At 39.1% G+C, this 17,524-nt stretch overlaps 1 protein-coding gene across 4 annotated transcripts in view; it reads right to left on the bottom strand.

The window, feature by feature from the left end:
• Positions 1 to 17,228, bottom strand: part of LOC149170704 (protein S-acyltransferase 8-like) — a 404,753-nt gene extending 387,525 nt beyond the window's left edge. For 3 of the 4 annotated variants that reach the window (XM_089423992.1, XM_089423991.1, XM_089423990.1), the window contains exon 1: positions 16,633 to 17,228. In XM_089423992.1, the coding sequence (XP_089280118.1) occupies positions 16,633 to 16,671 (39 nt within the window). In that variant the 5' untranslated portion in view covers positions 16,672 to 17,228. The remainder of the gene's footprint in view (positions 1 to 16,632) is intronic. The other variant, XM_089423989.1, reaches the window with a different exon arrangement.
• Between the last annotated feature and the right edge of the window lie 296 nt (positions 17,229 to 17,524).

Below are 17,524 nucleotides of genomic sequence, written 5' to 3'. Positions count from 1 at the left end.
CCGTAAATTGGCAAGGCCATATGTCACCGCAGTTCGATATTGATTGCCGCTTTCTTATCGATCTATTGTTGCTCTTTGATTCAACGATGTGAGTCAAAGAAGACGGCTTACCAGAAACTGGAGGAATATGATTTCCCCATCTGACTTCTGCCCGTCAATGTGGACAATTACACACTGGAAACTTCAAACCATACCTGACCATTCCCCCCCCCCCCTCGACCATCCAATATTTCTGGCAAAAGCACGGCATTATTCGATGTAGATCAACGAAGAACCAAGCACACAGCAATGGCCAATGAAAGCACCAGCAAAGAAGGCATCCACGACAGTGAAAAAAAAAAACTGGAACCAGCGATAGCATACCCACTACGACCCACAAAACTAGCCACGCAATATCGCCAAATGATCCTTGGCAACGTGAACAAGGAGGAAAGAAGCGGCAGCACAAACCAGAAATTTCAAAATGAAGCATGAAATCTCTCAAAAAAGAATATTTTGGAAAAAATTACCAGAGCTCTGATACCATAATCAATGAATGGATTGAATTAATTTACAATGAGCTATGAAGCTCAATAAATAATACAAATGTATTTACATAGATAGAAACAGCAAGTTTCTACTAAGAAATAGAAACAACAAGTTTCGTCTAAGAAACTGCTAATAAGACAGAAAATAGAAACAACATTAATCACTAAAGCAACATTATTCTAATAGAATAGGAATTCCAAAAGTAATGGACAAGGGGTTGGCTCCTTGTTCTCCACATAATAAATATGTGGTGCTCCCAATGGGTGTCAGAGCACACAAGTGACCTCATGGGTCTCCAAGTAAGTCGAAGATGCTTGTAGATCATCTGTAAGGGCTCAGATGATGGTGTAAGCAATGCCACATCAGCGACAAGTCCTTAGTCATCCGCCAATTGCATGGTAAAACTGTGGGGCTATCTGGGCAAAGGTGAACCAGGTGCATCTTCCTTGTCCAATAGGTTCTCAAGCAATCTTTGAACATCTATGGGGATCCATGGAGTGTTGTCCACTGTTGTGGATGCCCGGCTCTCAACACACACCCTACATATGCCAATGTAGCCCTCTGAAGGGTTAGGACCCCATATAGGGAGACCAAACCCAAGATGGAGACCACCTGCAATTCTGCATAAGATCCAATGTGTCCCCTAGCGTTCCAGTACAACAAGTCATCAAGGAAACTGACTAAAGGAGCTTGCAAACCATGCGCAACAGGTGGGGACTTCATAATGGCATGCCCTTCCATAATGGGCTTTGGCATGTGCTAATGTCTCCAAGCTCCAAATGGGGTTAACCAAGTATTCTATTAGGTGGTTTCTACTTCTAAAGGGGATAGTATGTCCAAGGTACATCCTTTAAAAGGGTGGTGGCATGTGATGGAGAGATGAATGGAGCAGGGAATGAAAGGGGCAACCCTGGGTCACATGTTGGGGTACAAGGGTACTAATACAAAAGAAGCCCACACTTGGGTATATAATGTATAAGATAGAGCAATCGTGGAACATGAGGTGCCCCGGCCTTGATTTTTCCACTCTTCTTTATATGCCTTTTGTATTTTATGATTTTTCTTTAATTAACTGCTCGGGGCTCAAGGGTAAGAGCATGATGTGTGAGATATAGCAGTGGATACCCCCTTTAAGGTAGGGCGGTTCATTGCCCAGCAGGGGTTGGGACAATCATGGGTTCCTAAATGATAAAGGAGGCTCATCTAGAGCCTGTAGGAACCAAGGTGATGGCCATGATGATGGGGTAGAGCTCATGTATTGGTTTTTGCCCACATGTTGAATGTGTTTGTCCCGACCATTTTTTGCATTTTGTGGTACATTTTCTTGTTGGACACGGCCAATTATGCTTTTACTTTTTCTTTTCACCTACATCTACCTGCAGGGCATCATTCCAGGCCTGACCCAAGGTGTGGGCAAGGGGAAGGGGAAGGCTAACCCTATGTGGACCCAGTGGAGGAATGTGGACCCAGGTGGGAGAAATGATGAATAGGGTTATAATGAGTGGAAGAGGAGTAATATATATGTATGATGGAGCGAAACCACGAAACCAAAATCAGGTTTTCCCATGTAGTACCATCACTAAAGCCCAAAGGGTAGTAAAAGAGATCTCACGGGATTAGGATCCCAGGTTAACATCCAAAAGAGGTCTAGGGGACAAGAGCACAAACCTAGCCCACTCTTTCTGAAGAATCCCCCCATAATCCATGCCCAAAATTGTCCATGATAAGCAGGCTGCAATACTCAATTACCAAATGACAAAGCATACCTTTAGGTTCAGGCGGAACACTTTCAAACATACGATCATGGCAAATGGGTGAGAGGTCACATGGCTGGTTCAGGTGGCGAAGAAATGACACGACGAGCTAGTTGTTGGTTGTAAGTGGTTGTTGGATGTCGGCTGAGGACAATCTTGGAGAAAAAAATTCTCCTAGGGATATCACCCACAAAATGGTGGGTAACAAGCCTTCCAACCCCGAAGGTATGGCTTTTCATTATGTAATTGGGTATTTTTTCTTACTTATTATGGACACAACTAGACATGGAGTAGTGGGGGGATTCAGCAGAAAGAATGGGCTTGGTCCGTACTCTTGTCCCCTTGCCCAATTTGGTTGTTAGTCTTTGTATCCTAGTCATGTGGGATCTCCTTTGTGGGCTACTAACTTTAGGAATGGCAGTACATGGGAAATCTCGATTTTGGTTACGTAGTCCCGCTTCCCAACACCACATACATCGCTAACCTCCGCTCATTGTAACCCCTTTCCACATATTTCTCATCCAGGTCCACATTTGTCCACTGGGTCCACAAGGAGTTAGCCTCCCCCTACCCTTGTCCACACTTCGGGTCGAGCCTAGAACAATGCCCCGAAAGTTGATGCAGCTAAAAAAAAAAGCATAAATTGGTCACTCTAAACAAGAAATGTACCATAAAATGCAAAAGATGGTCGGGACATCGAAATTTAGCACATGGAAAAAAACCAAAATGAGCTCTACCCCCTATCATTATGGCCATCACCCTGGTTCCTAGGGCGTCCTTATATGAGCCCCCTGCATCATTAAGGAACCCATGATTGTCCCAACCCCTAGTGGGCGATGAACTGTCTAACCTTAAGGGGGTGATCACTACTATATCTTACACATCATGCCTTCATTTCAAGGAGCCCCGAGCAGTTATAAAAAGAAAAATCAATAAAAAGCAAAACACATATGAAGAAGGGTGGAAAAACAAAGGTCGGGGCAACTCATGTACCATGATTGCTCCCCCCTGCATCTACACATCCAAGTGTGGGCTTCCCTCATCATAGTTACCCTTGTAGCATGGCATGGGCTTGGAGCTTTCCCTTAATGCCCCACTTCATTCCATCATTATATCACATGACCCCTGCCCTATGACGGATGTACCATGGACCTGTCACTCCCCTAAAGGATGAAACCATCTAATAGGGTCCTGTGGTCGCCCAGATTGTATAGACACCGCGGCAACTATTCAGTGCGGGGGCTATCACTCTGATCCCCGCCCACTCCGTTCTAGTTGTCTCCCATCAACAAGCTATGGGGGATAGTCCTTATGGAATGAGGTGAAGGAAAACAAGCTGGGAACCAACTTATTTGGGAGACACGGATGAGTGGCCTAGTTACTTGGTTAAATTTAGTAAGATTAATGATTAGATTAGATTTTAACTATGAGACCAATGCCTTAATGGAGTCACAATTCTTGCTTATGGTAAATTGAAACCAAATAACCGAATGGACACCCGTTGCTTGAATGATTAACTAACTTATGTGATATGCAAGTCCTAGGACCTATGTGAGATGCAATGATCTTGGTTTATTTTAATTATATGTCTAATCTAAGTATGGCCTTCCATTACCTATTTTTAAGTTGGGCTCCAAGGTAGGTTGTGGGAAGGAGGGCAATAGGTTGCAAGCTACAGCTTGATTAACGATACCTTATGTTGCACTCCTATCACCCAATGCCTTCGGCGCTACAGAGGCTGTAGCTCTGACGACTGCAAGGTCACCATGTTAACCACCAAAGAGTTGCCAAGCCCCTCAAGCTAGGTGAGAAGGGTTGCCCTAGATTTCTATCAACCTAGCTTATCCTAGGAGGTAAGTTTTAATGCAAGCTAGATCTAGGATGCTTATGCACGAGATTATGAGTGAAATTGTCTTGAGTTAAGATTGATTATGTTACTTAAATACTTAGTGTGAATTAGGATATAGCGAGAATACTTAATAATGATGAGGTGACAATCTTGAACAAGATAAATTACTTTAAAGACACAAGTGCAAAGTTTCAACAAACTCTCACAAGATGGAAAATGTCAATTTCTCAACAGTGTTCGATACTACTTTAAGATAAATCGATCATCATTCAAGATAACCAAATGAAAACTCAAATGTCGAGACTTAGAATGATTCAAAGATGCCAATTAGATCACAAGATCAGATCTAGAGCTTAAATGTAGGAGTGTTTTAGGTGCCAAATTCCGGAAATTTTACAATCTTAGATTAAACCACACAAGTGTTAAATAGTATAGTTAATCAACAGTAGTACTTCAAAAAAAATCAACGCTTATTAGTGTTATGACAACAGTAGAAAATTCACTCTAAATTATGAAATTTGTTCAACATATGAAGTACAAAATTTTCAAATGGCCAGCAAAAGTAAATTTATGTGTCTAGCCTACTTTATGATGATGTATTCAATAATATTTCAATCTGTAATAAGTTATTACAACAACAAATTGACCCATAGATTAGCAAGCTAGTGATGACAGAACCAATGCCCAATATACCCAAAAAATAGTAAAATTTACCCAAGTTGAAAAAATCAATTTTTAGGGTTTTTCTAGGGTGTGATTCAGAAAATTTCAGGTATGATCTATTTACTACGGCAGTGAATAATTGACAGATGAGTGAGCCAATGAAGTTACAATAAATGCTAAAATTGCCTAGAAATAGGAAAATTTACCGAAAACTGAAAATTTCAAATTTTAGACCCTTATTAAGTGTATGCTTCAGAAATTTCAGATCTGAAAAACTTCAGTTATGCAGTGCAACAAGCATAAAAGTTAGATCTAGGGTGCCCAAGTGGCCAAAATTCATGAAAATGAAAATTTTGCAATTTTAGACAATTTTGACCATGTAGTATGTGATTTTAGGGCTTGACTGTTATTCATTTGAATGTTGTAATAAATCAGAGATAAAACTAATAGGGTTTAGAGGTCAAACCCTAGGCCCAAGGCCTTGAAGATCCCTTGGTCAAAATTTGTTGAAACTTTGGGATCAAGTAGCCACCTGAAAAATAGAATTTTTGAGCCTCAAAACCTGCAAAACCACCTAGTACTCAGTGCTAAAAAACCAAAGGAGGGTTTTAGGGCAGATTAGGGCAAAAGAGGCAAAAAAAAGGCAACGCTAGTCCAAGGAAAGTTAGCGTTTGGGGATAAGGAGGCTAGAAAGGTAGAATGGGGGCAACAAAGATAGAGAAGGCCACAAGGGAACGTTGAAGGAGGAGGAGCCTCAATGGCTTGACACAAGGGAAAAAAAGCTAAAATGCTAGGGTTTAAGGGCCAAAAAGCCCACGGCAAGCCTAAAAGGATGTCGTTTAGGGTAAAGGAGGCAAGTTGAGGCCCCTAGAGGCTACGGCCAACCCTAAAAGGGCCTAAAAATGTGACGTTGGGGGATCTAGGGGCGACGTTGGGCTTGGAGGGATCGGATCTGATCCTGGGGAGGCCAAAAACTGAAACACTTGTCTCAAAGAATTTTTTCCTTCTTCTAATCTGAATTTTGCGGCAAAATCTTTAGTGAATAGCCCTGCAAAATTGTCTAGAGACTAGATCTTACCCTTAAGGGCCTAGATCTAGTTCTTCTTCCACTTGATCTCTTGATCCAACCTACAAAAATGAAAATAAAACACCCAAACCCCAAATATATACAAAATACTAAAAATCCCCAAAACCCAAATCAGAAAAAAATAATTTACAAGTTAGATCTACATAATTATTTACAAGATTTACAAATATACAAGGGTTTTGAAAAAACTTAAATTTTTGAGAAAATATTTTTATGCAGTTTTTTTCTTTGAAGAATGGCTAAAAATACTTTAGAAACCCCAATGTATACTATAGCCTTAGCAAAGATTTAATCCACCATATAAATATTTGGAATTCAAGCAATAGTGACTTTTGCCCATGTTTGTGAACTTGGAGGCCAAGGAATGAAGTACCTACAAGCACTATGAATTTCCCTCAAAATAGTTTGTTATATCACATGGGGAATCAAACCACCTAATATTAGCCCAAAATTATCAATAGTATGGTTTTATCTCCATCTAATGAAAAAACAAATCTTACCAATATTCAGCACAACATAGAGATGCCCATAGTCAGCACATACCACAAATCAATAAGCAAGAACACCTTGAATTGCACCCCAAAGTTTTTATTATGAGTGAAAAAATGGTTCCTAGTGAGACAATAGTTACAAAGTTGCTTCAGCCGAAATTTTTTAGCCAAAGATCAAGATGCTAGAGACTCAAATGACTCTCTAATTTATAGATTTATACTCCAAGTGGAAAAATAACGGCTAGTTTCTTTGATCCTTGTCAAAATAATCTTGGCCATTGATAAACACTTCAAAATCTTTTAATCTTGGCCCTTGATTTTTTATTTTTGAAAAAAAAATGAATTTATCATTTAATCCCATTTTTATTAACTCAAAATTATTTATTTTGAGCTAATTTCCTCAAAAATTTCACTGATTTAACCACTAAGGTCCAAGGGTCCAAACTTTCTTGAACAATACAATATTCCCTTGGTGGAGGACCTTTAAAATTTGATTCCTTTAGGACCCACAAATTTTTCCACTTAAAGAATTATTTTTCCTAAGACAATTTAATTTTAACTCTATTCATTAATTTTTTGGTTTAGGATTTAATTTTATTTTGCCAAAATAATTAATTAATTTACACATGGGGGGATTTAATTATTTTTCCACCCTCTAATATATAAGATTTTACATTACAACCCTCAAAGGGGGAATACACGTTTGGCTTAGATCCTCAAGACACATAAACCATTTGCGACACAATATGATCTAGTAGACCAAGTGATTTGTAATAAAATAATTAAGCCAACTAGCTTAAATTATTCCCAAATCACTTTTACATCAAACTCGACTAAAAACACTAGGACTCACCTAAGATTCCAACAATAAATTTCACCCTAGCTTTGGAGTTTAAGATGGAGAGAAAAAACTCTCTTGATTAACCATGTCTAGAATCACATGTAATCAACGAGGTTAAAAAACCTCCTAGGATGAAATTTGTCCTCAAAATTATAGGTTGTTACATATACTCAAAGTCTTGCTAGGATCATTTACATCATAAAACTTGTCGAATGGGTTTACAACCACATGTAAACTGTTGATAGATGACCCGATCATGTTGAAAAAATGGGCATTTCCGCTTCCTTGGAACTTTGACAAAACATGTGCAACAGGTCCTTGATTAACCTCCTTCTTAAACTTGGAGACACTTGTACACTCTAAAGCCCATTACGGAAGGGCATGCCTGTAAAGTTTTGTAGATGTTCTATGCTAAGAGCAATTTCACTTTTCTCACAGCAATCATACAAGTAGATAAGCAAAATGCAGATAGAACATATAAGCAGATCTTACAGAAGACAAATCAGAAACAAGAAAAATGTATGTGTTTGTTTCGGCGGTCAACAGGATGCTTCAACCAGCAAAGTCTCCTTTGGTCAGCCAGCCCAGCATGTGTCACAACAACCCTCCAACCAATAGATGAGTCAACCCAAGTCAGTTCTACAAAAGTCAACGCTGTCCTGAAAAGTCAACGCAGGGGCAGCAAGCTAAAAGTCAACGCAGCAGCAAAATGGTCAACCCTTTGACCTCGATTTTTGTGCCAGGTAGTATGGCCTTCAAAAATCGAACCTCCCACAAGTTTTCAGCGTGTTTGGACCACGCGTTGACCAAAGTCAACGCTGGTCAAACTTTTGCGAAACCCTGGCAGCAGAAACCCTAGCAGCAGAAAAATCCTCTTCGTCCTTCCCACGTGTGGCTGAAATTCGTCCTCCAGGTAGCTCGTACTTTTTAGGATGAGAGAGGAAGATGTGAGATGTTTTTTTTTTTTTTTTTGTGATCAAATTCTCTCCAACTTTTCCTGTATATATATATCCATCAATGAGGGTGTGTGACACATCTGTTGGGCATGTGAGCCTACATTACAAAACTGGCTGACCTTTGCACATATAATTTATTAAGAATAATAAATTCAAAATATAAGTTCTGCTCATCGGATTAAGACTATTTTTATATGGATTTTACACCTCTCAGAAAGAGGAATCCAACAAAAATATTAGCCTCTTAATCTGAGCATCAGAACATGGAGTTTGGACCTAGTTGTCCAAATTTAACAATGCCACTATGAAGTGTCCACTTGGTTCCATGATTTGTAAGCTCATTTGCTCAATTGTGCTAATGAATTGTTGTACTGGAAGGTGAAGACACGCATTGGATCTTATACAGGATTGCAGGTAGGTCTTCATCTTGGGGTTTGGTCTCCCTATACAGGGTCCAAGCCCTCCAGAGGGTCATATTGGCATTTGTAGGGAGTGCATTGAGAGCCATGGGCCTACACTATAACAAACAACAGATAGCTATGCCATAGGATCCTTCGGCACCATTCATTACTCGCTCGTGTCCAACTTATTTGATGATGATGATGCACCTAGACCACCTTGCCCAACCAACTACACACTTGCACCACACACTTGGCAGTTGATCCAGGGCCTAGATGGGGTTTTGTCTCACCATGGGAAACAAGGGAGGGCTTGCATCATTGTTCATGCCCTTGCAGATGGGATACATGCTTGTTTGATTCAATTGGAGACCCATAACGATGTTTTGGTGTCCCCACAACCACTTGGGGGCACCGCAAATCATTTGCTTGGAGATCAAGGGACCACCCCCTTCATCACTGTTATTGGAGCCCTCCTATTCATTATGGCACACGAGGGACTTTACTAGGCCTTCCAACGGCCCTCCTAGCTATTTTATTATCATTTCGACCCTCTTTAGAGGCTTATTTTTCATATTATGCAGCTATTTGGTGGGCTTGTCACCAAAAGAATGTTATTTTGCACATTATTTTTATTGTAGGGGCATTGTTAGGCATAATTAGGCCATTTGAATCCCTTGGAGGATCATATAAATACAAGAGAGGATCATTTGATCTCTCATTGTCACTTGGACTTGGATATCTCTTCTTGAGAATTTCGCACTTCTTTCTTAGTTGCCTATTGGAGATCTCTTGATGCATTTCCATATTTTTGGAGTTGAAATTTTCATTCTCTTGGAGCCATCTTCTTGATCTTGGATTTGGATATATCTCTTGTTAGCTCATAAGTAAATTTTGCTAAGGAAATTTTGTTTATGAAAGAATGTCTAATGTGTGGAAATTATGCAACTAGCTCTTGTTCTCTCGTGACCTATTTGTTGGATATCATTGTAAAAGAATGTTAGAATGCAAATTTGTGCATGTTACTTATTGATAATAAGTAGATGAATGTTCCTAGTGGAGTAGAATTTGTTTTATTTCCATGAAAGTAAATAAATCTTGAGTGAGTAAATGCTAGAGAGTGTTTGCTAGGGCATCATTTTCTAGCCTCCTTGAAGACGATTTCGGCCAAATTTCGAAGCACATAGACTCCATAGCCCAAGGACAAGGCACTAGTCCAAGCCAATTTGGTGATCAAACCTTTTCCCTTCTCTTTTTCTCCCTTTTTCTAAAATTAAGCCCTAAACCTAGACAACCTACTAGGGCTTGGTGTAAATTGCAATAGAGAAGAGCTCTCACAAAACTGCTTGGACAATGTTTTGCGCTGATGTTTCCTCTAGCTCTCCTCCAAATTTGAGCCAATTCCAATGGTCAAATTGTGAGAAAACTCAAACCTTCGTTGGCACCCTGAAAATCATCTAAAGTATCTTCGCAAAGGGTCTTCTTGAGGGCCCTTACAATTCAAAACTCAAAGGAAGTTCATCTTTCATTGACCCTTTCTTCTCCTCCTTGCTTGACTTAGTCATATTGTTGATGATCATCCTGAACCCTAGGTCTTGCTTGGATCACCTAGGTCTCTCTTATGGTCTGAAACAATTGCATGCTTGTTATCTCACAAACCCTAAGAGAGGGCCTTTCCCTTTTCTAGGAATCCTTGATCTAGGTGCATTCCTTGTGTTGAATACCCTTTCACCTAGGTCTAGACCTCCTACCATTAAGCCTTTCTTGGAGAACCCTTCCTTTGCTTCTAAGACAAGCAACCTATTATTTGAGCCTCTCTTTTGAATGGGCTTTGGAAATCACATTATATCTAATCATTAACCTCATCATTCTAGTGATTTCCTTCGTACCGAGACTCCTCCCGCCAGTGAAAGTCCGTAAAGAGCAGGGGACATTGACTAAGGTGACAATGGGTCTTAGTCCCATTGTTGCCACTTGGTCTTGTAATTTTCCCTTTGGAACCCCTCCTAGAACCCCTGCTAGATTGAGCGGTAATAGTCCCCTAACATGTTGACACAAGGGCAAAGGGATTCGAATGTCCAACATGGGTACATAGACCCCAAAAACAAGGCATGTAGGATACATGAATATATATGATATATATATATATAGATGTGAATCATTTTCAACATTTAGAAAACAAAATTATATTAAGTGATCAAACACATAAGAATAAACAATCATGCATATAGAATCAATAACAGATTTGTAAACTCAAGAGTCGAAGAGTCTGTAGTTTTTTGATTCGTTGCAATCAAAATGTATTACAAAGATAATATTAAATCATGAAACTAAAACATTATATTAATATGCTATCATATATTGTAGATGGAATGCCAATGACATATTCATAGAAGACTCTCATGAGTGACAATTCATGGGCTATATCTCACCCTCTTGCATCTAATACCCATATCATGAAGAAATACAATCCATATCTTTGTCCTTCAACCACTATCCCCTCACCCTACATATAAGATGAAGGTTAGTATGCACATACACCAATATCTTTGCTTTGGACTACTCAAGCACACATGAGGATACATTGGCGCACATTTTTTGGCACATTGAGAAATATCTATACACCTTTCCTTTTTTTATGTTTTGAGGGTCAAATGTTGAAATTTGGGCAGTTATGGGATGAATTTCCCATGATAAACCCTACTGCCCCAAAGAGAAATTTCAAGATTAGTTAAGGATAAATATTATTAATAATATGGTTGGCACTCCTATTACTATAGGTTGTGGCAAAACTATTTGGGCATGCAACTATAAAAGGAAATATATTTAATATTATAATTAAAAGGTTACGTTGACAAACTCAAGTCAACTATTCAGATAAAGTCACCCATTCGATCCATGAAAATGCATATAAATACCCTATCATTCTATCTCAAAGATCTTGCATTTTGTAGCTCGTGGATCTCTGAGATTCGAAGGCTCTGTGGTTCATGTAGATACTCTGTGGCAGGCTCGCACTATTCTCATTGATGGATCTCAAATCTTTTCGTGGTAGCTCGTCTCTACTCTGAAGCAGAATTTCACGTTACTTCTGAGGCGCAGTATTATACATTATATTTCACATTACTTCTGAGGCTCAGTCTTATACATTATATTTCACACTATCTTCATTGTGTCTCGAAAATTTTTCTGTATGGATCATTATTCATTTCAATGCCTCACTACTTCTCTATGGATTGAACTTCTCTGTGGCATGCGATATATCACTATGGCTCTTATTAAAGTCATGTGGCTCGCATTTTTCCTTAGCTCGATATATTGCAGTGGAATGCATTGTTTCCTTGGCTCACTTGTATTTCTTCACGGCTTGATCTAGCATCTCTGTGGAACGTGTTTGTGGCTCATTCTATTTTCTGTGGATTGTGAAAATTTCTGAATCGAACAAGTCATAAATCCTACTGCAATAAATTGATTTGCATTACCTACTTGTGTTCTTCATTTAACAAGTTATTTTCATAAATATTCGGAAAATATTAATGTAAATACACTGCAACCTACACCAATATACAGATCAAGTACTAAAAAAATAAATGAGACAAACAAACAAAGGACACACTTATTTTTGGACTAAATGTCCCTGGAAAAACCCAATGCGGGAAAACCGGTGCAACAGCTCTGAGGGTTTTCTATTATTAAGCAGTAGTTTTGAATACAAATGTTGGTTGCCCTCCCGGCAAACCAGTGACAAAGAAATACAATGGCGGAAAACCTGAGTGAGTTTTACCTCACTTCACCCAGCAAATTTCGGTTGATCTAGTAGCAAAACTAGCTAGCCCCGACTATAACTGCGCTACCCCTTCGCAGTAATTGTGTGGGCCTATGTGGAGCTCTCTGTGGCTCTATGTCAGCTTTGCATCATCTTTCCCACTTGTTCCGACAGTTCCCGACAATTTTGGCTCTCTGCGAGGAAGGCAACTTTCTCCCTCTGTGTTGGCCCTTCTGGCTCTGCGTCAAGGCTACATGGGCCCAGACTGGCCCAATGTCAACTCTCCTGGCTACTACATTGCCTCCACAAGCTTCTCTCCGCCTCTCTGTTAGTATTCCCGAACTATCCCTGCCCCTCAACGACAAGATCTCCCCAATCGATTTTCCTCCTGAGAACTTCTCACCTCAGAAAATCGATTTCCTCAACCTCTCTGTATCTCCTCCAACTAACCCCAAGCCTCCATTTATACTTTCCCATGTCGATAACTCAATGGTCATCATCTAATCTCTAATCAACGACTAAGATTAAATTAGACTGATCCTCGTCTCTTAGAAGCTTCTCACCCATATTTTCATTAATACTCATTAATATTTTAATTTTCCTAAGTTTAGACGCCCATTAAAAATATTAATTATTTTAATAAAATACAATCTGGGTGGAATTTCACCAAACGATTTATGGGTCTTGGAGATCTCATGTGTTCTAGCCCCTCCACAAAATTTCTGAGCTAGAGCACATGCAATGTTACCCAAAAACCAACATGGATCATGTTTATGGCTCATTCTATTTTTTTGTGGATCGTGTTTGTGACTCGTTCTATTTTTTGTGGATCGCTTATGTGGCCCAATCTACTATACTAGTGGCCCGCGCCATAATTCTCAGTGGCATCGTTCTCTATGCACAATGGCATCGCTCACATATAGTGGAATTACTTTGTAGCATCAAATTGAATTGGCAGCAAATGACATTACATGCAGCTTGTATAGTTATCAGTGCCACGCTTCTATGACTAATATTGTATGTATATTTACTGTGGCTTGCATCTACTTTCGATGGCTTGTTCTCTGTATATGTTAAGTATATGACAGTGAGAAATATGACAAGAATGAAATGAATATTGACAGCAGTGTAGTCACTATGACAGTAACCCTATATAAGTAACCTAGATCTATAAAAGTATGATGAGAGTGACCTATATATGTAATTGGTAGTGACCTTGACATGTCGAATGATTTTTTGTATGGCAGTGATAACAGTGATATGGCACAGTAACCCTGATGTAATCTATATGATAGTAATTCAGTGATATATGACAGTAAGCAAGCAACCTTGTTGACAGTGTGTTAATTTTAGGTATGTTCTATGCTTAGAGCAATTTATTTCAATTTTCACAGTTAGCTTCATATCTTTTCCAGATTAGCAATCACATCAACATTAAAGTAAACTGCAAATAGAACATAAACTCGCAGAAGACAAGCCAAGACAAGAGGACACAAGATGTGGCGCTAGCCAGGGACAAACCCCAATGTGGGGAAACCCTTGATCAATTCTTCTTATATGTTCTTCAATAATTCAACAAAGAGAGAGAGAGATATAGTAAGTTTACAACAGAAGTCAACACTTTGACTTATCTAGATAAGAGCATAGATCATCTCTAAGAAGATGATACATGAGATCAGTTGAAGACATACTGCTTCAACTAATTCTCCAAAGTGACTCCTTCACCTATCATTGTGCTGCATTTCGTCATCATGCTGCACCTCACCACGCTGCACCCATCATCACTATACTACATCTCATCACGCTTCATTAATCATGACTGTACCCATCACTGTACTACATTATGTGCCATTGTTGCACCATGTTGCCATCCTGACCTATGTGTTGGCTACACCTTGCTTGCTTGTTGTCACTTGCTTGCTTGTTGTCCCTAGCATGCTTGTTGTCCTTAGCATGCTTGTTGTTGCATGCTAGTTGTCCCTTGCATGCTAGTTGTAATATTGCATGCTTGGTGTATTTGCTGCTAAGTACCATACCACTGTCCCAATGTTAGTTAGTTGTCCCTTGCATGTTGCTCTCCTTCGGAGACAGATGTTCTGGTTGTTTCGGCAGTTCCTGGCAGTTCCCGATAGTTCCGGCAGTTCCGATTGTTCCCAGCAATTCCAGCTTTTCCGGCAGTTCTGGCTTTTCCAGCATTCCCGACTTTTCTGGCTTTTCCGGCAGTTCCAGCTTTTCCGGCATTTCTGGATTTTCCCACATGGAGTTTGGCCCTAGTTGCCAATTTTAACACGGTGATTTGGCAAAAACCTAGAATGGTTGTGACGCTAGATATGGAAGTGACCTAATGATGACAGTAAGCTCAAATCAGTATGACAGTGGCAGTATATGGACAAGGACGTATGGTAACTCATGTAACAGTGATGATGTTCCTTATGACATGGATGTTACTTCTTGTATGGCAGCGGCTCTCTAGAGATCAGATTGTTCAATTCACAAACGCAGTTGTGAACTGACTTGGGTTGGCCCTAGAAAGCTTGATGTATGTATCTCATTCTTATTGTACCTTATATCTTAGTTGAACATTTGATGAAGAATTTGATTGGGTTTTCCCCCTGTGGGGTTTTGCCCTGGTCTTTGACGTAAATCTTAGTGTCACTATTGTGTATGCTTTTCTTCTGTTGTTCTTTATTGTTCCACTAGATTTTTGATGTTTATAGTTCTCTCCACATAATTGCTAATGATGATACGATGTTATGGGGTGAATGTAATATGTAAATGATGAAAAATTTTGAAAATGCAATTATCTACAGCAGAGAACAATCTAGCCCTAAAAATTAACATCAAATACAATAGGGCACATGAGGCATGAATGCCCAACATCTGTGGGTCAGACATCCGGCAAAGGAAACTTGTGGACACATAAGGCTAGCATGCCCACAAATCTATGTGTCCCCGTACATGCAGATTTGGAAAATGCATGCCCTAGCCAACATGTCTCATTTCGTAGTCAGTAACAGAGGCGTTACGTACCTTGAATTCTTACTTATCATGTCCCATTTCATTGTCACTAACATAGAGGCATTACAAGCCATGAATAATGTCCCATTTCTTAGTCACTAACATAGAGACATTACAAGCCTTAAATTCTCATGCCATGATGACTATGTCAACACAGACCACTGCTCTTAGACCAAATGGCAGGAGGAGGATGTAGATCACCTTTCTTGGTAGATTTCTACTGCAGCCAAATCTCATTGGGGAATATGATTGGCATGCCAAAGTATGTGATAGAAAAAGACTTCCAAACATTTCTTAAAGCATTCTGAATATATTTAACCTTGATCATACTAACTTGCTCCAATTTTGCAGATAAAGTTTACTGTATAGCTGCATTGAAACCTTCTGTTTCCTTTCATTGCCATTGCAAAGTTTTCATTGTCAGAGATAATCAAGAACAAGTCTGCAAAAATTACTTGCCTCGATTAAAAACTCTCAAATTCACAAATTCGGCCAAAACAATCAGCAAAAATGCAAGCTCAGGGCCACTTGCAGAAGAAGTTTAATTAAGAAAGAATTTGCCGGTATTTGCACTGCATCCGGTTGAGCTTTCTACTAAGGAAATTTTCAGCCAATTTTTATGATTTTATCTCTCCTAAAGCACCCAATTATCTACTTCAAAAAAATCCTAATTGAAAATATTCTGCCGAAACATGTTCATTATTAAAATCTACAAACAGGCAGTGCAAAGTGGACCTTGGATGTTTGCTCAGAATTCTAAGCTCGTTCTGATGCCATAAAGCGATGTAGCAAACTCCAAACATCACTTTCGTTTTTTTTTTTTTTGCACTTCTTTTTTATTTGTTTGTAACGCTTAGCATCAATTCAAACCTTGAATCTACTGGACCATCAGAAATAATATCCTACATAGGCCTCGATCCAATGAATATTTAGACAAAGTCCACTCACATACAGAACAGAAATTGCTAGAACACCTTACATCTACAACACAAGAAATAGCCCTAAATATCAATAATTTGTAAATGATTCGTAAACAATCATTTTTAGTACAGCCGACTCAAATATTTGCAGTTTATACATGTTTAGCGCTGCAGTTCACAGTCTTCATCCGGAACTATTTAACAGGAATTTGCATACCGTATTACATTAATAAAAAGCATTCCACAAAATGCATGAGTTTATTCGCGATCAATAATTCATTACTGTAACCTAGCATTACGTAAATTTGCCATTACAAGTTTTCGGAAAAAAAATTCTAGATAAGGGTTTGTATAACATTACATTACTGCCTTTCCAGACTTGATAAACGCGCTTGGCCATCCGCTCCCCGTTTATGAATAAATCGCAGAAAGCCACAGTCTAAAACCGTTAAAATCATCCTTCCTTCATTTTGCGCATTGTTTCGATACCGCCTTTGTTGCCGGCAAGCTTATTGACATCAGTTAACAGAAAACTTGGTCGCAGCCATTGCCCAGCTCCCGCATTTCATAGTACAAAGGCTTTCTTGAAGCCGAAAATTAGTAGAAAGAAATCCTGACTGCTTCCATTAACAGCGAGTTTTGAGTACGGACTCCGGCCTCCGTCCTTTGCGATAAATCGAAAGCGGTTTCCCAGCTCAGACAGATCGAGCTCAAAAGCAATTTACCAGGGTAGGGAATTAGTGTGCTGGAGCGGTTTTCTCATCAATACGCGGTTTTTCAATACTGGCAAAATGACCCATTGCCTGGGGAAGTGCAGGGTGAGGAAACTACTGCTGAGAAACAGAGCATCCTCCTGTGCGAAATGATGCTGCCTTTGTTAGCGCCCGTTTTGTTTATGTATAACATTTAATTTTTTGACAGTAATCAAAATACGTCGTAAATTGTTTAAAACCTACTTCTGCAATATTCAATATTCATGAAATTAAAATTTAAGATACGTTCGGCTTCAAGTCATTTATTAGGATTTATTGGAAGTAGGTGATCTATTAAAATATATATATTTTTAATAAAATATGTTTGTTTTTCTTTATCTAGGCGTTGAAGTCATTTATATCGACTCATTTTAGGAGACCTCATGATTAAGATCGTTTCGAGCTTAACATAATGCCTCGCGAGAAAGACGGATAAAATTTTAATAGCTTGTTTAATTTGTAATTTAATAATAAATTAATTTAAAAATTTTAGTAATTTAA

The sequence above is a fragment of the Pinus tabuliformis genome, chromosome 4_2 (assembly GCF_031772625.1).
Source record: "Pinus tabuliformis cultivar Carrire ecotype Pingquan chromosome 4_2, CPIR1, whole genome shotgun sequence".
NCBI lineage: Eukaryota > Viridiplantae > Streptophyta > Pinopsida > Pinales > Pinaceae > Pinus > Pinus tabuliformis.
Note: the sequence above shows the minus strand (reverse complement) of the source record. Positions and strands in the feature narration are given on the sequence as shown.